Source organism: Hippocampus zosterae, chromosome 15 (assembly GCF_025434085.1).
Source record: "Hippocampus zosterae strain Florida chromosome 15, ASM2543408v3, whole genome shotgun sequence".
Lineage (NCBI taxonomy): Eukaryota > Metazoa > Chordata > Actinopteri > Syngnathiformes > Syngnathidae > Hippocampus > Hippocampus zosterae.
The window spans coordinates 12147748-12171722 of NC_067465.1; the positions used below are offsets into that span (position 1 = coordinate 12147748).

The 23975-nt window shown below is 42.3% G+C and overlaps 1 protein-coding gene across 12 annotated transcripts in view; it reads left to right on the forward strand.

Moving 5' to 3' along the window:
• kmt2cb (lysine (K)-specific methyltransferase 2Cb) overlaps window positions 1–23975 on the forward strand; it is a 67295-nt gene that overhangs the window by 19743 nt on the left and 23577 nt on the right. For 9 of the 12 annotated variants that reach the window (XM_052088607.1, XM_052088606.1, XM_052088612.1 and 6 more), the window contains 29 exons: window positions 1333–1442; window positions 1941–2103; window positions 2179–2350; window positions 2556–2670; window positions 3642–3817; window positions 4834–5186; window positions 8630–8689; window positions 8772–9436; window positions 12247–12369; window positions 13906–14022; window positions 14190–14294; window positions 14468–14572; window positions 14894–15075; window positions 15165–15329; window positions 15404–15510; window positions 15740–15811; window positions 15914–16126; window positions 16637–16759; window positions 16979–17110; window positions 19473–19609; window positions 20415–20601; window positions 21317–21409; window positions 21639–21686; window positions 22407–22547; window positions 22641–22673; window positions 22801–22947; window positions 23033–23174; window positions 23263–23510; window positions 23598–23671. In XM_052088607.1, the coding sequence (XP_051944567.1) occupies window positions 1333–1442; window positions 1941–2103; window positions 2179–2350; window positions 2556–2670; window positions 3642–3817; window positions 4834–5186; window positions 8630–8689; window positions 8772–9436; window positions 12247–12369; window positions 13906–14022; window positions 14190–14294; window positions 14468–14572; window positions 14894–15075; window positions 15165–15329; window positions 15404–15510; window positions 15740–15811; window positions 15914–16126; window positions 16637–16759; window positions 16979–17110; window positions 19473–19609; window positions 20415–20601; window positions 21317–21409; window positions 21639–21686; window positions 22407–22547; window positions 22641–22673; window positions 22801–22947; window positions 23033–23174; window positions 23263–23510; window positions 23598–23671 (4508 nt within the window). The remainder of the gene's footprint in view (window positions 1–1332; window positions 1443–1940; window positions 2104–2178; window positions 2351–2555; window positions 2671–3641; window positions 3818–4833; window positions 5187–8629; window positions 8690–8771; window positions 9437–12246; window positions 12370–13905; window positions 14023–14189; window positions 14295–14467; window positions 14573–14893; window positions 15076–15164; window positions 15330–15403; window positions 15511–15739; window positions 15812–15913; window positions 16127–16636; window positions 16760–16978; window positions 17111–19472; window positions 19610–20414; window positions 20602–21316; window positions 21410–21638; window positions 21687–22406; window positions 22548–22640; window positions 22674–22800; window positions 22948–23032; window positions 23175–23262; window positions 23511–23597; window positions 23672–23975) is intronic. The other 3 variants (XM_052088611.1, XM_052088614.1, XM_052088615.1) reach the window with 3 other exon arrangements.

Here is a 23975-nt window from a genome sequence, read left to right on the forward strand (position 1 = left end):
TCTGCAGTGGATTTCTTTCAGTTTTTTTCACATTTCCAAACAAATGTTCCCATTTTGATCAATTATGTCTGGAATAATTCCATGCTTGTTCGTGCTCTCAGACGACCTTAAGAGCAGGGGATATTCACCCCTTCATGTTCATACTGTAAATGAACATTGCCTGTGTGAAGTAGCCTCTGGATGAGGAATGATAGAAGTATCATGTCTATCTATGAATAAAAAACATGCCCATATTGGAGCCGATTCTTAACAAATTTACATTTAAAATGGTCAACAGTTTAACGCAGATGAGCTATCAAACTTGCTGGATCAACGAGTAATAACACAGTCCATCGGCTTGCTCAGATGTTATTCATGTAGGCACACAATTGAGGTAGATGACTGCTCCACATTATTTGCATCTTAAAATTACTTAAAATGGGTCACAAGTTTCTAACCTCTTGATAGGGGTGTCCCCATCCGATATTATATAGCGGCAGCTGCCCCCCCCCTCAAAAAAACCTGTCGCATGATATCGATCTACATCCAAAATCTTTTGTCCCACCCTCTGTTGTTCCCATGATATACTGTAGGTTTAAAAAAAGATTCTAAATGTTCTAACATAAACTTGAATTGTTGTTTTGTTTGTATTGACTTTGTTAGAGTTATTTCTCACAGTCCTATAGTTTATATTTATTTTATTGAAGTGCAGTACATTCTCATGTTTGAGGTTTGAATTTATGTAACGCAAATAGTTGGAAAAAAATTCTTTTTTTTTTCATACCTATTGTTACTGACTCTTGTTCTTTGTTTGAATAGTATCACTTTATGAAGTCTCTTCTAACATTTCATACTAAAAAATAAATAAATGCAAGCATGTATAATTACTGCTGGTATCATATCTATATTTGTGTTGTTCAGTCAGTACTCTAGGTTGCAATATCTGGACACCCTTTCATATTTATAAATCACTGTTTGTGCGAATGCCTTCCTTTTATGGAGATTCGGTCGCTGGTTGTTTTGGAAAAATATTGTCAATTACAGGGGTCGGAAATGTCACTAAACGGAGACAAAATGGCAACATTGCCTGTTCTTTTCTACATTAGTTCCATTCCATTCGCAACCATGTTTTCTAGTGCAACTACTGAACTTTAATTGATAAAATATTTATTGACGCATAATTGATAAAATTGAGTAATTGCCTTACAAGGCATTTGAGAATTTATGTTCCACTGTATGATGATTCAAATTTAGTAAATCGCTATTTTGCAAGTGCTGCTTGTGTCCATATAACGAAACACAAACCAGAAGGCTGATGGGGTATTCCTTCTTTTGATGTTTTGCAAATGACAGGGCAATGCTGGGCGCATCAGAGTTGTGCCTCATGGTCCGAAGGTGTTTGTGAGGGCGAGGGACAATCTCTGCTTAATGTGGACAGAGCCATTGACTCAGGGAGCACAAAGGTGAGTCTTGGGGGAAGCATCCGTGCCCTAATAGGTATTAACACCATCTTAATGTGTTGAGGAAGGCATGCCTTCCTCGCTGAGGCACAGTAAAGCTGATGGATCAGTCTGGCTGGTAAAGGTCAGCTCAGCACTGCGGCTCTGTCAACTGTGAAATGGAAAAGGTCATGCCACTCAACTGGGTCTGAGCTCTCATGGCAGCTTAGCCACATAGCACGAGCAAAGGCACTTTGCTGTGTTTGTGTTTGCCACCTATTGGTAGTGTAGTCCGTCTGCAAATCTTCCACTTGAACTCCAGAGTGGCTATTCAAGCCTACTTAGAGCACAGAGAGAAAGAAAAAGTGGCCGGATAAGGTTACACCTGGAGTGTTATTAACAAGGGACTTAATTTGGAGTTGAAAAACATATTGATGAACAGACAATCAATAAGTCTATCCAGAAAACGCCACATTTGACTGTTTTGACATTTCACCTCCCCCAATGTCTCTCTCCCTGCAGCACTGTGCATACTGTAAGCGCCTTGGAGCATCCATTAAGTGCTGTGCTGAAGGATGTACTCAACTCTACCATTACCCCTGTGCTGGGGCAGCAGGGGCCTTTCAGGATATCAGGAGTCTGTCGCTCCTTTGCCCAGAACACATTGATTTGGCCATGCAGAAATGTAAGCCGGGTTTAAACAATTGTACGGCGATGTAGCTTATTCCGTCATGTAACGCTGACATTTTCCCCTCCACAGTTGTTGACGATGCAAATTGCGCATTGTGCGACAGCCCAGGGGATCTACTGGACCAACTCTTCTGCACCAGTTGTGGACTGCATTATCATGGGATCTGCCTGGATATGGCCGTGACCCCTTTGAGGAGAGCTGGGTGGCAGTGTCCTGAGTGCAAGGTCTGCCAGACATGCAAGTGAGTGACCTTACTGCAAAGGTTTTTATTCTCATAAACATTTATGTGTCAGCTAACCGTTAGTGCTTATATCGGTTGTGAATGCCTCAAGATGATTTCTCAAAAATGTGTCACTGATGGTATTAATCATAGCTGTAATATCTTGAAGCCCTTTTCGACGTGGGTTGTAGGCCTCACGCTCATTTTATCCAACCGCCTTCTGCAGGAACCCAGGAGAGGACACTAAAATGCTGGTGTGTGACATGTGTGACAAAGGCTACCATACATTCTGTCTCCAACCTGCCATGGATGCTCTACCCACTAATGGGTGGAGATGTAAGGTAGGAGAAAACTCATCCTGTGCCGCCGTATTAGGCTGGATTTAATGCAGGCACCCAAGTTACACAAGGAAAAGAAATACAGTATGACTGACGCAGATTTTTAGTAGACTGGATAATTGCGCTTGCTATGGTTCAAAGGCTCTGATGCCGCTATATAATGTTGAATGAACCAAAAAATTCCTCTCCATCCCTTGATTTAAATAAGGTTAATTTCCACATTATCATAATAACCGGTCTGCAGTTATGTTCCCTTTTTAAGATAAGATAAGATAAGATATCCTTTTGATAGTCAACACGCCGCTGCTGTGGATACGTGTACCGTATTTTCACGACCATTCGGCGCACCATATGGTTGGGCGCAGTCTCATTAATGGGTGCTATTTCTGTATTTTACACATGGACAAAACGCACTGTATCATTGGGCGCAGTTTTAAAGTGGTAAAACATACACCAGCTTAAACATACGGCATGCATGCACGCACGCTAAAAACACGTTAGCTTGAAGCATACGGTAGCATGCCAAGACATACAGATACAAGCTAAAAACGCGTTTTTAAAAAGGCAACTGAAGCAAAACTGAGTTCCGTTGTATTTTATTTAGCCATCGTACAATGTACTCACGTTTTTCGAGCCGTCATCACCCAGAAATCCATCAAAGTCCTCATCCTCTGTATCAGAATTGAACAATTGTGCAATTGGCCGATATCCAATACATATCAAATTCGGATCCACATTTGGAACAGGCCTGATTCTGATCTGAGGATATCTGATTCCATGTTTTTCCCCTCTTTCTGCTGCTGTGACTCATGTGCCAATTGTGCCAATGTAGAATGAAAACCCAAAATGTGACTTGGACCGTGTTGTGCCTTATTGAACACAACACAGCCATTAAAGCAGGAGCATCACATCCCACGTTACGAGAAATGGTCGAATGGCTTGATTTACCAAAGAAATTGTCTTTTGACCGGTAGAACTGCAGGGTATGTATCCAGTGTGGAACTCGAACCAGCGGGTTGTGGCACTACACCAGCCTGCTGTGTGAGAGTTGTGTCCAAAATCAGGATCCTGCTCTGAGTTGTCCAATGTGTGCCTGCATCTTGGACCCTGAGCACCACAAAGACCTACTCCTCTGCCACACTTGTAAGAGGTAAGTAAAAAAGTTTTTTTTAACACCGTAGCAGTAACAGAAGTCAAAAAATCTGTTACTTTTACCCTGAAAGTCGATCCCAATCTGTTTTGTGACACCGCGGGACCTTAGATTTCCCATTGAGGTTAATTATCTCATAATACAGCATCAAAATTGTCACCATCAAAAAATCTTTATCAACTGTAGATTAAAAACAGAAGTGGGGGGAGACAGTCTGTCGCCAGATAGCGAGCAGCAGTCTAAATTTTCATAGTTCTACTTGTCAAACAGAAAAATCAAATGGGGTTCAAATACTCAACAGCAGTTAGTTATATCCCATTTAATAATAATAATAATAATAATACATTTCATTTATAAGCGCCTAATTAAAGCTCTAAGAAATAAAAAGTTAAATGTCTGAGTTGTAATAAGCGTTTGAGAATGGAAACAAAAAGAGAAGGTGGAAACCTTCCAATACAACAAACAGCTTTATTAGTCTCCTTTCATGTTCTACTTAGCGCCATCTTTCTTTCAGAAAAAGTGTTACGAGAAGCCAAACAAAACACACAAGCAGTTAATCATTGGCTACTGGCCGAAATGTCTTGTGAGGTGAGTTGTAGGACTTGCCGATTAAACAAAATTTTCAGTCAATTCAAGTTTTTTAGTATTGGCTTCAAAAACTATACATATTTTATTCTGTGCAGTTTACGTAGTTCAAAGCCCTGTGCACTGTTTTCAATCGAATATTATGGTTCATGACATTGGTGCTAGTTTCGCTAGTAATTGGTTTGGGTTTGCACTGTAGCAACAGACAAGGAGGAAAAAACAATCCTTTGCAAAATATGTTTAAAGGTTACAATTTTGAAATCGATATATGCAGCACAGTGATAGAAATCCTGTGCAGAACTCGAAAGAACGCGGGAATCCAACATTTCCCGCCAAGAAGTGGACAACATGTGGGCAGAATCATTTTTTATGTTCAAAAGGGGGAGCCTGGTGGAAATTACGTTTGACCAATGGCTTTGTACTCTTTTCAGATGGATTCACATTGACTGTGAACGTCAGAACTCGGGCCAAACAGAAAACCACCCCAGAGAGGACTTTGTTTGCTCCAACTGCAGGTCCCCCACTCCAGTGCGGGTGCTTCGAGCAGAGAATATGGATACTGGCCCAGAGCTTTGCCCTCAGCCAGTCTCAACGCACACAGACTCTGAAACTGCCTCACAGCTGGCTCAAAAGCACATGGACCTAGAGCCTGGCATTCGGCTGCTTCCTGAAATGCACAATGACCCCAAACCGGAATTACTTGCTGCTCCATCGCCCTCAGATCAAGAGCCTGTTGGGGATGGCGTCCTGCTTGAGAAACCAGCTACGTCTGCCCAAGAGCCTGGTGAGTCCCTCTTCCCCAAAAACTTCAATTTATTGTTAAACAGTGCTCCCCAACCACCAATCCGCGGACCAGTATAAAAAAATCCCATTTAAAAAAAAGACCTATTTTTCGAACACAGATGATTTGCTCAAGTGTCAAATTGCTGCGCTTTAGCGCCAACTATTGCAGAGGAGGACTTGTTGTGTTTTTTTAGGGAGGAGGCGGGGGCGGGGGGGCTCCAGTATCTAGTACTTTAAGTACCCAATATGTTACAGATACTTGTTGTCGGTACTTGCCTAGCCCTATTTATTATTGTTGTCAATTGCAGCATTCAAAATGTTCAGCTGAATATTCAGACACCCTGGGAAGATACTTTTTCACCTACCCAGCATTCCCACATTTGCCTGTATTCCTCGTTTACCGCGAGAAATGAAACCATTCAAAGTAATGATTTCATTTATAAGATGTGATCATACAGTGCTTACTTTGGGCTATCATGCCAACTATGATCCCATATAAAATTCTTCACAGATTTGACCAAGACCAAAAAGAAGCACTACCTCTTCTTTAATGAACTTCTGAGCGTCCTCCCACCACCCAATTGTGTCTTGCAAGCAGCTGATTAAGGGAAATCTTTTGTCAGAAGTTTAATTGAAAATTAGCAAAAGTTTTCCCTTAGATATACGATGTGATGCGTCAATCAGAATCATGAAGCTCTTGTTTTGTTTTAAGCTCGTTTATAGTTGGGCTTGCATATCAGGTTTCACTCCCCCAGGATTCGATTAGAGATTATTTTCATCAAAGTACACCTAGACCCCTTCCTCTTAAATCCATACCCCCCCTCCCCCCAAACCCTTATGTCCTCTCACGTGTGAAACTTAATTCCATTGCATCAAAGAGGATCAGCGATGTCTTGGCATAGGCTTATGCTTGTGTGTGGCACTGCTCCAGTTTGGCATGCATGTCTTGAGAGTAATGAGTGGCATCAGGAAAATAGATTGGTGTGCTGGGATCTCGTTGGCGCTGCACTGCCCACATTGTCTAGACTTCATTGGAGAGGAGAATTGGAGTCGCATTATGGCTGTGATATCTGTCTGCAAACCTGCCCTGGAGCATTGCTGGCTCATTCATGACTGATCAGACTCCTTTCTCACTCTGCTCCATATAAATCTTCTCTGTGGTCATCAACTCCTTCAATACGGTACTTACAATACTTGCGTACTTGTCAGACGCGTTTTCGTCACGGGCTACATCGTAGTTTGTCTCTGGGAGCCAGTTATAACCATTAAACTGACCGAAAAAATCTATTTTCTTTCTCTCGCAGAGCCATTTTCATGCTGTAAAATACTGTATGTATTTGTCGACGCGTAAAACGACGGTCGGACGAATACGTTGCTGTAGACTTGTATCGTTACTTCATTATGCTTCTTCCTGAGGCCCTGCACACTCGCAGCACCGAAAGCGAGAGGGACACTGCTGGAAGCATCTAAGAAACCGTGTATTCACAATACAGTGGCGTCTTTTGTCCAGAAAGCTTATGTTTGGAGAGAGAAAGATGTGCCCACAAGATTCGCTTACCTGGAAGACTGTCAAGCCGAAAGGTACTACAAACAAAGTCTGCAGAGGCAAACAGACCATAGGAGGGAACAGTCTGACGAAGCAGCTCGCTGACAAAGAGCAACCGGTTAGCAAACGTGATGCAGCAACGCAACGTCACTTCAAATCAAAGTCTAATTGAGTGTAAATTACATTGTGACAAGCAAATGAATAAATTTGTAAATGAGTGGAGTCACACACTCACCCAGTAACTATGCAGGTGCTTGGCCTTGTCATTAAAACACATACTTCTAAATAACTATGTACTGTACTGTATAGTAAATATACAGTATTAGAGAAATCATATACCTTTATATATTTCTTCGTCTTCTGCATTGTCGATGTATGAGCTCAGCCTCAAGTGACTCTACTCGGGTGCAAAAAAAAGAACATGATTGGGAGATCTCAAATTAAGCCAGCTATTGTGGATTAAATCATTCAGCTGCATTCAAGTGTGTCTTACCATAAATGTTGTAAATAAGTCCACCGAACAATATTGCCATGTGCTCTGGATATGGCGTCTTTATCTGCAAATCTCGTCCCAGTACGACGTACACTCACTCCAGAATGTTATGTGCTCCCATGTTGACTTTCCAGAGAGCAACGAACCCTATTCGTTCCGCAGAATCAGCCCCGGTTCTTTCCATTACACTTCCCTTATCCATAATAATCTATATGAAAATAATTATTTTATTTGAAATGCAGTTTTATATGCCATAAAATCTGATGTCTTATTTTCACCAAACGTTTCTTTGTCTGCGTTTATACAGACCTTGAGTAAATAAACACCCCAGTATATGTGTGAAATAATGCAGTATCTTTACCGGAAACTTCAGCACACTTGACTTAAAGGATTTGCACCGTTAATCACAGCAGTGTATTTATCTAAACATCACCTCATTCACTATAGGCGATGTAGGAAGGGGGCCAGTGGGGCATTAATATGAATGAGAGTGTGTGTTCAGCTCGGTCAATGGCTAAACACCTAAGAGACTTGGAGGGCCATCTCCTAAATGACTTTCTGGCATGGCCACCGGATGAGCACCTGCAAGCTGCACAGTCACAAGTCCAGAGCAACAGCCCCTTGGATGTTGGTTGTCATGGTTACTCCCTTACTTGGCAGAGATGCATCACAGGTGCATGCGTGTGGGAATCAGGATCAGGGTGACGTGGGAACTTGAGGCTGGAAATGGTGGGTGGCCTGCTAAGACTAAACTGTGTGGACTGTCAGTGGCTGTCTGGCAGCTTATTTCTTTCAATGGGGTTTGCCTGAAAGCCAAGCCTGACTACTTCTATTCATGCCAGGCTGATGTTAATATCTTTGATACGGCCCGCATCAATTAAAGGCAAATGTGGACTAAATAGAGACAAAAGAATTGGTAACACTTCACACTTTGCCTTTTCGTTTGGTTTCTCCTGCCTTGTTTTCTTTTTTTGGTTTCTCCTCGTTATATTTTTTTCAATTTTTGCATTTGTGGAGTATAATGGCGTGTAGATTTTTGAAATACAAATAACTACTGAAACATTACACACATGCCGTCAATCAGGACTGTTTGATATTGACCCCATCTTCATATGTAGTCAACACTGAACAAAGGGCCCTGTACACAAGGAGACAGAGATGATCTTTTTCTCATTACTTGTTACGAAAAATTTCCAAAAAGGTGTGTGGATCCACATGCATATGCTACAGCTGCCACATTGAAAATAGACTCAAAACAATGGCTGGGAATAGGACGTGAGCAAAATCGTGGCACTGGTGATAATTGATGATGAGGTAGAACTTCTGCCTCTCAACTAAAGCCCAGATCAACACCAAGTTAAAGATTGATTTCTCATTTAAAATATTTTCTTTTTCATCCCCCCAGATGTCTCCATGGGATCAGACATGAAGGGTGAAATGGACAGACCTGCAGAATTCAAAGCAGGTTTGTTTTGTATCTTTTGTTATTATGACTGATTTGCAAATGCAAATCATTTGTTGTACTCATGGCATGTTTCATCCTCCAGAAATTAAACCAGCGGCAAGAACCCAAGTCATATCTGCACACAATTCTGTGGCTTCAGTTATTCTCAGCCCGGAATGTCTAACGGAGGCACAACCGACGCAGGAAAACACTTTCCAAACCAAGCCAGCAAATACAGAGACCACCCCCGAGCAGGGCACGGTCCCCCCCAGCACAAAGGATTTTAAGGCCATCATCTCAACCACCAAAGAACTAAGTACTGCATCAGTACCTCTCACAAATCAACCAATGGAAGTCTCACTATCCCAATCTTTGCATATGGATGTAGCCATGGCTTCTTTTTTGGAAAGTACTAAAGACCTTAAAGACAGGACGAAGGATGACGCCCGTCAAGCCTCAGCCTCTGCTTCATCCGAGGAACTGGACACTACACCAGAGAAGATGTCACATCTCTCTTTCCCCAGCCTGTCTATGGAGGAGAAAGCACTCAAGACAACTGTAGAGCAGTTGACAGAGAAGGTTGCCACTCCTTCACATTCCACGCCCGTGGCCCGAGGGATAGCTTCGAGGGATCCCCCACAGACGTTTGGCGACCATAGCATTGTATTACCCACCACTACCCTTATACCACTTACGCCGAAGATCGGAATGGGGAAGCCCGCTATCACCAAAAGGAAATTTTCTCCAGGGAGGCCGCGTGTAAAACAGGTTGGAATCTCAAAGTCATACCAGTGATTTAATCTCATATTATGTCTGCATTTTACCTGTTTGAGGCTAATTGGGATAGAACATTCCCAGAACGTTCCTCCGTGATGTGATGTCTGGTTGTGGCTTACTTTGGGACTCTATTGAGGTGGATATGGTGCAGGGTATTCCTATTTTTTGCTTCAACTGACTCTTAGTAGAATGGTAGAGTCACTTTTAGTGACCTGTTTTGCGTATCACTGCATCACTCGGATTGGTTTTTATACAGACCTTGTCATGATTTATGGTCAGAATCCCGTTTGACAAAACAAAAGACAAAAGACTCTTCACCAACTACAACCCAATGTCATCTCTCTTTTCATCTAATGTCCACATGCCAAACACCTGAGCACGTTAAGAGGGAGTGTTTGTAGACCCAAATAACCACTACGCTCATTAGCATTCACCATTTTTTTGTGACACCATTAGCTCATTTTCAAATGCAATGGACTACACACCCCTACTGAAATGACGTTTTCTTTTTTATAATATGGAAAAAGAGACCAAGATAAATAATTCCAAAACTTTTCTCCACCATCCACCCTTTATTCTCTACACCCTGATTTACGAATTAATATTTTAAGTGGGAAAATTGTGTTCGTATAAGTAGCTAGCTAGCGAGCTAGCTAGATCAATCGTTCTATACAGAAATATACCTATATCTATGTGGAGATAGATTTCTAGAGAGACTGAGAGCATACATTCACCTGGTGTCATAAATTCATATATCCTCAAATTTATACTTTGTTGAGAAAATAGTGTTAGTGTGGCACATCCTCATGTGGCAATATTTGCTCTTCTTTGCATATATGGTTCAGAACTGCCAGATCCTGTTTACAGATGTCTTTAGATCACCCCATAGATGTTCAATCAGATTCAGGTCGGGACTTTGGTTTGGCCATTCTAAAACCATCATCTTCTGATGAAGCCATTCTTTAGTTTTTTTGTGTGCTTTCTTTTAATCACCCCCATCCTTACAGATAAGTCCTCTTCACCTTCAGCTTTTTTTTTAGCAGTGGTCTGAAGGTTTTGTGACAATACTGGCTGGTATTTAGAACTATTCAGAATGTCCTCCCCTGTGACTAAAGCCCCAGTTCCAGCTGAAGAAATATGACCCCAAAGTCCGACATTTAGTTTTTGTAATACCACTGTTGTAGCACGTTTTCTACATTCGCTGATTCACTGTGTTCCTTGTTTCAATATATTTAATCCCTTGGAAAATATTGTGTACTCTTCCTTGGGCTGATAACCTTTGAACAATGAGATGCTGTGGAATCCCTCAGTGCACCACAGCTTGCTCAAAATGTTAAGAAAAGCCTACCAGAACACTTGAACATTGGGATTGTTAATAAGAGGGGACTTCAAATGGTGGTAGGTGTTTGCTGACTCCCATTTAACACAAATTTGAATCTAGATTTTTAATTTTGAGCCATATCCCAGAAGCAATATTATCTGTCTATCTATTATTTTTTTTAAGATAGGCTGTATGTAAAAAATATATATACTGTATATAAAATACACACACACACACACACATCGACCACACCATATATAGATCATCACACAGTAATACCAATTAGAATTTAATCAATTTTAATTCCAGTCATATCTCATTGAAAGAGATGATAAATAGTTGACGGCATTCGCTACAAAAACTTGGGGCACTTCAGACAGATTTTGAGTGTTCTTCCATCAGGTGAAAGCTTTTCACTGCCATTGTAATGCACTTTGTCCTTTTATGTGAACATGCCTGACTGGATAGTTTCAGGGCTTTCTTACTTTCCATGGCATCCTTCTGCATGAGCTGCATTTATCACTGATTAGCTTTGCAGATTGTTTATCATCTGTACTAAACAGGTGCCAACATGCATGTAGAGGTTGGAAGGTGGGGGTTACGACAAAGAGTTCGCTTTAACACCACAGTCTTCTCAACCTTTCACATTTTTGCACGTCAACTGTTTGTTTGCCATCTCAAACCTCTGCATAGGTGGGTGCATACAGTGGAACCTCCAAAGATCAACTCGTCTCAAAACATTCACCGACTTGAGTCTCAGAATTAAAACTGTTCTTCCACAAACAAATGCTTGCAGACAGGGAAATGTCTGTCAATAGTTTTCACCCTCTCGCCGTCGTATTCAGTGGTGAAACCAAAATGAATCGGCCTTGGTGCACGCGTTATCTTTTAGCAAGTCTTAGCTGCATTTTGAAGTCGGATACAGTTACAATGTTGAGTGGATCAATGTGCAACAGGTGTACACACACAGACAATACGTAATACAATAAAACAAAGCGGACTGCAAAACCACCCAAATTTTTTTTAAAACAACTACAAAAACAGTCTATACATGCATGGATGTTCTAGAAAAATGAATTCCAGGGTCACGCTGTCGCATCCTATAACCTCCCCAAAACTCAGCAGCTGATGAATTAAAAAAAAAAAGTACATTCCCAACTTTCATACAACTGTTAAATACGATTTAAGCACTACAGTCGCTAATTTCAGCAAAATGGAAATAAAGATGTCTCCTTTTGAAGGTGCCTGACAGACACAAAATAGAGAGTGAACAGGTAGGTAGGTCGAAGTCCAAATATTTTGGGGTGTTCCACTGTATTGGATTTTCCCACATGGCAACATTGAGAACTCACCACATCCCATTCTAACATCATTCTTTGTACATTTTGTTTCTTTGCTGGCTTTGTTTTTACGTTGCTGCATTTTGTCGCCCTCCTCCTACCCTCTCTCTCACTCTCTCACCTCCCCTCCCCTGCCTTAGGGTGCATGGAGCCCCCATAGCAGTGTGAGCTCCCCCTTGTCCTGGTCTCCAGACCAGCCAGAGGGGTGGGATGTCCCAAAGACCAGGCAGTACTCTGGCAGCCCCAGCTGGAGCATCAGAGTGGTAAATACCGTGGCTTACTAGAAGGTCCGCCCTCCCCCATTTCATGGTGACTGACAGTCCCCGACTGCTCCTGAATTACTCTGTGATCTATATGGTTGCCTACATTAATTCCCAACACCTTACTGAGAGGTAGTGGCTGATTGGCCAATGGATAAGGAAATCGTTTTTCAAAATGGAAGTGAAGGATATTGACAAAGGCTATCTATTGTTTGGTGTACAGTAATCTGTTTTTTATCCCTGTTTTAGATTTTGGCAATAACCTTCAGGGATCAGTCATTGTTCAGTGTCTCATCTGCCAGCCAAGCATGCGTCTTGTTAATTTTTAGATTAATGTCCTCCCCCCGACCCCTTTTCCTTTTGACTTGACATGGAGTCGCCTTTGGAAGTCTGACGCCCGGTATTCATTCTTTTGGCCGAGACCGTCTGGAGTTGGGCTCCGTTTTATAGTATTGTACACCTGGGAAATGTGCAGGAAAGGGGAAGAGGTGTTGAGATTAGAGCCAAGTGTTAAGATGAAGGCTTTATCATACTTACATTGAACGGCTTGGGGGACACAAATTTTGCGGGGTATGCGCATTGATTTTGAGCTTCTCAACAGATGCATAAAATGTGTACAGAACCAACATGTGGATGGAAAAAAAATTGCGTTGTGTACCATCGGCACCCGGTCTATGATACTCAACAGCTTTCAGCAATTGGAGGTCTGATCACTTAGATAGGCGTAAGCAACCTGCCATGAGTCCTACTCTCGGCCCCCTGGAGCATTTGATCAATTCCACCATACAACGTTTTTTATGAATTGCCCCAAAATATTTAACCCAAAATCATTAAAGCATTTTTAGATCTTTGTACGGTAATCCCTCATTTATCATGGTTAATGGGGACCAAAACCACCCGCGATAAACGAAAATCGGCGAATTAGCAACCAATTAACATATACAGGTTTAAAAAAATATATATACCTGTATATACGTATATTTACTGTATACCGATATATATTTTTTTTAAGTCCAAAAAACAGTCCAGGAGAAGCTGCAAAACAACAGTGAGTCACATAGAGCAACATATACAGTACTGTACTCCATGTATATGGATTTTTTTAAAAATAAATATGTTTGGAAAAAATCCGCGATGCACCAAATCCGCAGTAAACGAACCGCGAAATAGCGAGGGATCACTCTATATATTCTTTGATGAATTTAGCATGGCCCTTCAAAGACTGAAAAGGGTCATCACCCATGATTTTGACTGTACTGGCCAAGAAGTGGACAGCTGGTGTAGAATCAGTTCTTGCTGATTGCAAGCTTCACAATTTCCTGCTAAGTGACTGGCAACCAGTGCATGGCCATGTTGGCGTTTCGCCCCAAGTTAGCCTGTAATAGACTCCAGCTCCTGCAGTGGCTCTGAACAGGAGAAGTAATAGACAATGGAAGGATGGATGGCGCAAAGAGTGCTATTTTCCCATCCAGATGGGGTGCATATCCTCATCTCACTTGTGATCAAACACATTTCCTGATTGTTAACTTGCATCCACAGGGTCGGGGCTCAGCCTTCCCCGGAAGAAGGAGGCCGAGAGGGGCTGGTCTGTCGGGGCGAACTGGACGTGGCAGGGCCAGGGGAAAGAGTGGAGTGTGTCCCAGCATCATACCCGGGGTATGTGTTTGAATAAAGTGCCATTGTATTTGGAGTGCGCTGACGTTTGTTTGTTTTTCCACTTTTTTTTTATTTAACCATTTCAACCGCAACATAATTGGGGTTGTTAAAGGGGAAAGATAGTTCAATTCCTAATGTTTGTGCTTTTTTTTCTCCCCTGCTGAAAGATCACCACAACAGAAACACCCTATCCTCTGAAGGAGGAGGAGGAGAATGCCATGCACAACACAGTGGTCATATTTTCCAGCAATGACAGTTTCACACTGAAGCAGGTGCTTGCTTGATTTTAGAAAGCTGCTGTAATTCTTACAAGAGAGTAGGAATGCTTTTTACAATGTATCCAAGATATTGAACTCATTTCTCCGTAATGTTCCTGTATTTCACTGGCAAAATGTGAAAATGCGTTAGAGAAATTGCCTACTCATGAGGTCTTTCTTTCCTTCAGGACATGTGTGTTGTGTGTGGGAGTTTTGGCCTTGGTGCAGAGGGCCGTCTTTTGGCTTGTGCTCAGTGTGGCCAGTGCTACCATCCGTTTTGTGTCGGTATAAAGGTATGCTCATTTTATATCATCCTGCATATACAGCATATTTGTCTTCTATTATGTTCAGAGGGAGACACACATGCAAGACAAGGGGATTCATCTCTTTTAACACACTCCAGAACATGGGATCAATTTTCACCAATAACCTGCATTGTGCTTGAGATGAATCCATGTTTCGTTAATTTTTTTCCCCATTTTCAAATGACGGTCGAAGATTTAAAAAAATGGGTGTGGAAAAGACTTAGTCTTTTGGTCTTAAATCTTAGTGGGAAAGATTTAATTTCTTTTTAGAGATCTAGATGCAACATGTCTGAATATTTCTCTCCTCAGATCACCAAGGTGGTGCTGAGTAAAGGCTGGCGCTGTTTGGAGTGCACAGTGTGTGAGGCCTGTGGCCAGGCCACCGACCCTGGCCGCTTGTTACTGTGTGATGACTGTGACATCAGCTACCACACATACTGCCTCAACCCCCCATTGCAGAACGTGCCCAAAGATAGCTGGAAGTGCAAATGGCAAGTGATGAAGTGGAATTTTCTGGCTGATTGTCCTCTCTGAAGTTACCCCGACAAGAATGACCTCAGTTTTCCCTTGTCCACTGCAGGTGTGTGTCCTGTACGCAGTGTGGCGCCACCACGCCGGGTCTGAGGTGTGACTGGCAGAATAATTACACTCAGTGTGCTCCTTGCGCAAGTCTTTCAGCATGTCCCGTCTGCCTCGTCAGCTACAGCGAAGGCACCATCATTGTCCAGTGTCGACAATGTGACAGGTGCGCAGCCTGTCTCCCTATGTTAAAATGGACAGCTTTTAAAATCATGTCTAAGAATTTTGCTTTGTCCACAGGTGGTTTCATGCTTCTTGTCAGGGTCTCCATACAGAGGAAGATGTTGAGAGGGCTGCAGAGAACTGCTTTGATTGCACAATGTGCCGAAATTTCAAGACTACTAAAGGTAGGAGCTAGTGGTTGTTTTAAAAGAGACTGATTTTGCTTTTATTTCACAATTACAAACAGTTCATAAGCGTCTTAGGAACATGTCTGTGATCTGCTTTCATTAAATGACAGTATACTTGATATGACTGATGTTTTGTCCTATTGTCGTTTTGTGAATATTTTCCTTTCTTCCTCCTATTTTTGAACTCCTTCTGATCAGATTTGTTCTTGTGTTTTGTATCCTGCAGTGTTGACCAAACCCAGAGACACCATTGAGCCTGCTGTCATGACACAGATTGTCACCAAAGCAAGAGAAATGGGTACGTTCCGTTCATTACAAACAGTAAATTTGAGTTAACTAAACATGATCAAGTAATACCTGTCTTCACTGACCTATTCACAAGATGATTTATTCTTCTCAGATCTATCGAGGACCTACACCCAGGATGGTGTTTGTTTGACCGAGTCGGGGCTTTGTCAGCTCCAGAGCCTGTCCGCCACGGCGTCCCGGCGCAGGAAGCCCAAGCCTAAGCTCAAACTGAAGATAATCAACCAGAACAGTGTGGCGGTCCTTCAGGCCCCCTTGGAACCTCTCTCAGAACAGTCCCGGGATGAGGACATGGAGGAAGCAAGAGGTAAATAACTCATGCAAATATATGTTTTAACCACTTGCACAGTCAAGGTTATTTACACGTCCCTCTTAATAAATTGGAATATCTTGGAAAGCTGAATTTATTTCAGTAGATCGATTGGGGGGGGGGGCAGGGGGGAATGGAAGTCATACGGTAAATGTGTCTTTTATATATTTTGTATGTATGTATTTTAGAACTGGGTCACACAGAAGCCCAAAATGTTAACCACTAACTGCTTCTAAAACTGTTTCTCCATATACCCGTCTTCGCATAACACCCTTGAGCGCTAAAGAAAAGGACACGGAGAGATTAAAACAGGAAAGAGCCACTGCTGAAGTAATGAGCAAATGAAATGAACTTGAGTTCAAGCTGGCTAATGTCCTTCCTCTGAATCGGGTTCATATCGAATTGACCCCGGTCCTGTGTTGAGGGAGCTAGGGCGTGGCAACCGTGGCAACGGTGTTGTTCTCGACCGTAGGGCTGTCACTCATCATCAACATTCTCTTCGTTTAGCGGAGACGGAGCTCCTGGATTGCGAGGGCAAGTCCGACTCCAGCCCGGAGCGTGAGCCTGTAGAAGACGACTCCAAGGGGGTCGACGGCAGCAAGAAGAGGAAGAGGAAACCGTACCGGCCGGGTAGGACACCTGATTGAAGGAGACAGCTCCTCTGAGCCGTGAAATGTAACGGCACAAGCCCGACACTGTGGCTGTTGCAAGCACTATGTCTGTGTCTAGTGTTTATTAGCCTCTACACCAAACATTTGAGCAATAAATTCAGCACCAATAAAAATCCTCTTCTGATTGTGAACGAAGAATGTTGTCTGTGATTTAAATTTGTCACTGAATCTCTTCAAGGTATTGGTGGGTTCATGGTGCGCCAGAGAAGCCGACCGGGCCAAGGTCCAGGCAAGGCTAAACGATCCCTCTGTAGAAAGGAGTCATCAGGTTCGGTGTCAGTGTCGGAGTGTCACATTGGAAAAGATGAGGGTTTGTGCTGCTTTGCATTACCATATACATGTGACATAAATTGTATACGAAGGGTCCTCTGTTTACAATAGAGTGCGCCTCTGCCGGCAGCATAACCTGACTTTGTACACACTGGAAGTCAGAACATGCCGTAGTCTGTCATGAAAAAATAAATACCGTATTTTCACGACTATAAGGCGCCATTAAAAGTCTTAAATTTTCTCCAAAATGGACAGGACGCCTTATGGTGCGGAGCGTCCTTTATATGCGCTGAGTTCCAAAATCTGACTGACAGCCGACACGCTGTTTATATAGAGAAAAGGCGGAAGTGACTGTGGCCAGGCATGCGGGAAAGAAGTCGGCCAATCAGGGAAGGGTGGGCGTGTATATATACATATATGGAGAGAGAGAGAGAGAGAGAGAGAGAGAGAGAGAGAGAGAGAGAGAGAGAGAGAGAGAGAGAGAGAGAGAGAGAGAGAGAGAGAGAGAGAGAGAGAGAGAGAGAGAGAGAGAGAGAGAGAGAGAGAGAGAGAGAGAGAGAGAGAGAGAGAGAGAGAGAGAGAGAGAGAGAGAGAGAGAGAGAGAGAGAGAGAGAGAGAGAGAGAGAGAGAGAGAGAGAGAGAGAGAGAGAGAGAGAGAGAGAGAGAGAGAGAGAGAGAGAGAGAGAGAGAGAGAGAGAGAGAGAGAGAGAGAGAGAGAGAGAGAGAGAGAGAGAGAGAGAGAGAGAGAGAGAGAGAGAGAGAGAGAGAGAGAGAGAGAGAGAGAGAGGAGGGGACAGGCAACCTAGTCGCCAATGGTGAAGGGTGGGCGTGTAAGTGGAAGGCTAAAGGGACGCCTCAAGCCAGTACCAACACTTGTATAGAGTGTGCCAATGTGCATTGTTGCAAAACAACTCCGGTTTTGGTTTCTAAGAACCCCTGAAAATAAATTCGACAAAAAGACACGCCTACGAAGCTCGGTTCAAACTTAAAGCCACCGGTTATGCTTTTGGCATGCGTGCCCATCTCACAGCAGCGGTGAAAAAACAAGTCAAGCAAATGAACTCTGAGCTTGCCGTTATTCCTGGAGGCTTGACTAAAGAACTCCAACCGCTGGACATTGGCATCAACCGGGCGTTCAAAGTAAAGTTGCGAACGGCATGGGAACAATGGATGATCGGTGGCAAACACAACTTTACAAAGAGTGAGAGGCAGCGCTTGGCGAGTTACGCCACAATACGCAACAACGAGATAGAACGCGGCGTTTTTGACGGATTACGGTACTTGCACAATTGTTCAATTCTTTCTACACACACGCGCTGCCACCATGTTTCGCTCTGTTCTTTACTTTCAAATGTGGGAAAGCTTCACACGAGAGAAATGTTGACTTTGCTGTTGCTACTCCTTCTTTCCGCTCGGCAATGCGTAGCAACTCACACTAGCATGTGATGCGTTCAATGACAACTGGGATGTGCAGTCCTCTGCTTCTGATACAGAGGATGAGGACTTTGATGGATTTCTGGGTGATGATTGATCAAAAAACGTGAGAACATTGTACGATGGCTAAATAAAATACACCCGAACTCAGTTCTGCTTTCGTTGCCTTTTTAAAAACGTGTTTTTAGCTTATCTGTATGTCTTGGCATGCTACCGTATGCTTCAAGCTAACGTGTTAGAGTGCGCGCATGCATGCCGTATGTTTAAGCTGGCGTATGTTTTACCACTGTAAAACTGCGGCCATTAGTATGTCCTGTGTATGTGTAAAATACAGAAATGTCACCCATTAATGAGACTGCGGCCATTAGTACAGTGCGTCGAATAGTCGTGAAAATACGGTACTCCCCCCAACACTAAAAGTTGTCATATTAGTCTAAAAATGCATCACAGAAAGAAGCCGGGTACACGCTGAACTGGTTGCCAGCCAATCGCAGGGCAGACAGCTCAACAACCATTCATGCTCACAATCGCACCAAGGGACATTTTAGACTAGTGTTCCATTACCTTTTTTGCAGTTGACAAAAGAAAGTCAACACCATTAGGGAATGTTTATTTTGGCTGGCAGTCCAAATTCTAATTTTAATACAGTGTATGCAAAAGAACCCGAGTGTGGCTTGTAGGTTACCGTACTCCAGTAAGGTCATATTAATTACAATTAATATTTTTATAAAGGAACACTTGTATGTCATAAACGTGAAATAATCTACCGGTAATTATAAATAGTAATTATGATGGTAACTGAGCCTGGCTTTGGTTCTGCATGACAACATATTCTTACGCAAACTAGTTTGTTACTCGCTTTCTGTAATATTCCATACTGATGTAAACAGAGTCCCCCTTGTATTTTTGGATGTTTAAAAAAAAAAAAATGTCAACATTTTTAAAAAATGGTATTCTTCTGTCTTCAGTTGGAGGATGGACTGAAGCGCTGCCTGACATGCCTGTGGATGAGACGCCTCCCGGAGCAGAGGTTGCGGAAAAAATTAAAAAACGCTACCGCAAAAAGAAAACTAAACTGGAGGAAGCCTTTCCCACCTACCTACAGGTTTGTCACCTTGTAAAAATGAATGTGTAACGAAGCAGTCATACTAATCCATCTTTGTGACTAGTTTTGCTTATTTCTTAATTTGATTGGTGAGCTCATTGTTTTAACGTAATTCCTTTAATGAAAATGTATTTTAAGACGCATTTGTATCCCACCCTAGGGAAGGTGAGTAATTTGAAGTGCATTGCCACCTACTGAAATTTTGAGCGCATAGTCCATCTGCAATTTTTTTTTTTTTTTGGTAAAGGTAGCATGAACTCTCATATCATGCTCTTTAAATGGCCTCCGTCTTGGTTGTGAAGTCACACACAAAATAAAACTTAAATAGATGTGACTTCAACATTCCATGTCTCAAGACAATATCTCACTGTCACCTTGTATTGGCCGAAACACAGATATGTGGCGCACATAAAGCCACAGGCAAGCTGTCAGCGCTGCTCTTTATCCCACCACCACAGCAGAAGCGGTTGGTGCTCTGTCATAGCTCAAGGTCCTAACTCTGCCAAGCCCATTTCATTCATTATTGAAACAGTAACCTGGGCTTTTAATATCCTCGTACAGCTGGGACTGCCACTGTTAACGTCTTTTAAGATTGCGGATGACATGTGTGAATAAGTGTATTTTGGTTTGATAGATGCTGACAAAAGTGGGCTTAGTTGTATTGTTACTTGTGGTTTTAGAGCTGATATTTTTAATCATGCATGTTTGAATGATCCCTACGGGAAAGGGGTCTTTGTCATATTGACATTAAGAGATGTAGGCGAACGGTTCTTGAAGATGCCTTGCCTTGCCTTGCCGTCCTCAGGAGGCATTCTTTGGAAAGGACCTCCTGGACAAAAGCAAACAGAACAGGCAGCAAGAATCTGGCCTCATCGACGAAGGGCAAAGCCTGCTCGAGAGGAAGCGCCTTAGCGCCGGCTTTCTGAACTCTTCGGCAGACCCTCTGCTCAGCGCTGCCGCTCCATCTCTCACTACCAGACCACTTGCAGAGCGTACGTTCTATATTTCAATTCTGTGATTCATGTAAAATGGGGCAATTCATCTTCCCGACAATTTGAAAAATATTTGTAATAGCTGGAGCAACTTGCAGAAGCCTAATGTCGGGCTATTATATTGTCATTCTTTCCACCTCCATTTTGATTTTTTTTTTTCACAAGAATGTCTTCAAATCGCATTTCCACTTGTTTTACATTATTGCTCAAACACTCAATCAACAGTTCAATCCTTCACACAAATGTACACGTTTGTTACACCGCATGGATGCATGTGAAACTTGCAAAAAAATTCAGACACTATTTTTTAAATTATTTTGCTCAAGTTGCACAATTGGAGAAAACACATGAATTTGAACATGAAATGTTGCTGAAAAATCTGATGTGTTTTTATTATCTGTCTGTAAATCCAGCCGTACAATCAATTTTTTTACGTTAGATGAGTCTGTTGAGACGACCTGAATTGCAAAAATTTGGTAGAATGCATTAGCCCTGTGTTGGCTTCAAGAAGCCTACATAACAATATAATTTGTCAAGTATACAGATATTGGGCTGTTCAGTTAGTCTTTTATCAACGTTGTTAAATTAGATAAATTTTGTTCTCCAGGTGCCATCTCTTTCTGTTCACCATCATCTTCAGCTATAATTTCTGACATTTGTTTTTTTCTTGTTTTGTTTTTTTTTTTCTTACTTTCCCCCCATCCCCCATTCACAGAGACGTCTGAGGAGCCATTAGTTGATCTATCTGATGTTTTGAATACTGATGCAGACATCTTGGGAATGCTCGGAAAGCCAAGCGGTGACTCTGGTGCGTCTTTAATTCTATAGGCGGTTGCAGTGGGAAGAATCTCTAATCCGCTCTTTTCTTCTCAAACCTGAGGCAGCAAAAAGAAGTCTATTTTTTTTCCCTCCAGCATTCTTAAATCAATATATTTTGTTCATCTTTGATTTGATCCTCTTTTTTGCATTGTCCAAATCATGTTTTCTTCTTTAAGTTGTTTTTCCACTCATCTTATCTGGTTTTGGGTTCTTTTTAGGTCTTGATTTTTGCTCCTTCCAGGTTGATGGCTCACCACCTCCTTTTGGTAAGGGTTCACTGGTCTACCTGTCCCCTTGCTTCTTGCTTTCTTATACTTACACTGAAGTTGCATGAATGGTGCTTTATACATTGCTTTTTTTTTTACCCCTCTTGGATTGCTCTAACAGTGTGTGTAGTATTCAGCCAAATGTATGTTTAACCTTTTGTGAGCTCAATTGAAAAATTTTATGCCTAAATGCAATATAATACTTACATAAGTACTAGATGACACTGATAAAAGTAAGACCTTTTTGTCTACTTCAGTCTAAGATCTCGTCAACTGGCTGCCCCCCTGCTAAGGTGCTGATCAGTACTTGGTATCTGAATCCATACAATAGTTTAGCTTATTCATATCTCCTCTGGGCAGCTTCCATTAAAGTTATAAAATTGATCCTTAAACGCTCCATAATTCATCCTGCATTTGCACATCATAAAAAAAATAATTTAACGGACTTAACAATTACTGCCAAAATAAAGGATTAAACCTGTAGTTAGAAATAAATTACACTGCGATCCGAATTGTTGTTTTATCTTTTTGGGAGTCTATGTATATACTGTCACTGGATGTTTTGGGCTTCTTCTAACGCTTCTTTCTTTTCCAACTAAATTGACAAGACAAATGTGTGGCTGGATTGGACCCCCTTAGTGGGCCTGTTCTGTCCCGCGAGCCGTATGTTTTATCACCACTGATGTAAAGCCTATTTTGTATGTCTCTTTGTTTCCACAGCTGGTCTAGAAGTGGGGCCCCTCACAGACAGTTCCCCAGCGGTGCCCCACTCTCAGGCTGGTCGCAGGACACCTCGAAGCCTTCCAGAAGAACCCCTAGATGGCATTCTTAGTCCAGAATTAGACAAGATGGTCACTGATGGTGAGTATGGGAGACCATTCGCCATATGAAGGCAAAAAAATCAAGGTTTTCATGCCCATAGGTTCAATTAAAATTGTTTCTTTGCTTTTGCAGAATCAATCCTCAGCAAGCTGTACAAAATTCCAGGTTGGTAATTTTATCCAAATGTATGTGTTGTCCATCACTTTCAATCCAATTTTGGTGAAATGTTTTCATTTAACAAGGGGGAGTGTGCTGATAAATCTTTGTGATGTTACTTTGTACGATGTTACAGAGCTAGAGGGCAAAGATGTGGAAGATCTCTTCACGGCGGTCCTCAGCCCCAGCACAAGCCAACCACCGCCGTCACAGTTGCCTCATCCTCAGGGTCCTGGGCCCCTCCCCACCACACCTGGCACATGTATCCCTCATCCCAACCCAGGTACATTATTTGCTACATTCATGTTTCTATCTTGAAATGTTTTCATTGTTCCAACAAGTCCATGCATCATTCTCTTTGACTGCAGGCAATCCAATGTTTCCAAGGATGCCAATGATCAATGGAATGATGGGTCCGGGACATCGTTTCCCTTCCAATTCAGGAGCAGGGTCTTTAATCCCGGGAAATTTCTCTCCCCTCAACCGAATGGCTTTCAGTGACAATCCCAGGTAATGTTACTCATGCTTGTTTTGCGTGATAATGCTTGCATGTATTTTTTGTCTTTATTGAAACAGTTGTGTTGATTTGTCTTTGCAGGGATAGAAAATTCTGTCAAATGCCGAGAGAAGCAGTTGGTCCATGGCCTTCCCCTTCCCCTTCCCCTGTCCATGGCCAAGGCCCCACACCGCCCGGATCACTGCCTGAGGGAGAAACTGAAGCCATGTCCAATGCCCAAAGGAGTACGCTCAAGTGGGAGAAGGAAGAGACACTCGGGGAGCTTGCCACTGTAGCACCTGTCCTTTACACCAACATAAATTTTCCTAACCTCAAAGAGGAATTCCCAGGTTGGTACATGGCATTGTAGCTTTTTTTTTTTTCCATATCCTCCAAAGTTCAATTTAACTATGGAGCTTTCTTTTTCTACTCAACAGACTGGTCTACCAGAGTAAAGCAAATTGCAAAACTGTGGCGGAAAGCTAGTTCACAAGACAGGGCCCCATATGTGGTGAGATCACTCATACTATTACATATAAAATATCCTCATCCATCAACATGCCACAAACAAAGTGTAAGCACTACATGTATATGCATTTGGCCTCTTTTGCCAGTACAGTTTGAAATCTGCCCATTCAGACCTAATGACTATTGGCAGCGTTGCTCAATACACAATAGCCAAAGTAATCAGGTTCAAGTGTTTGAAGTGACCAAATAGTTTTTAAAAATGTGCGTGTGTGTGTGTGTGGCTTTTGCTTGAACAACTATTAATTTCTTGAGAGAACAATGTTTGCCGAAAGAAAATAAAATTGTAG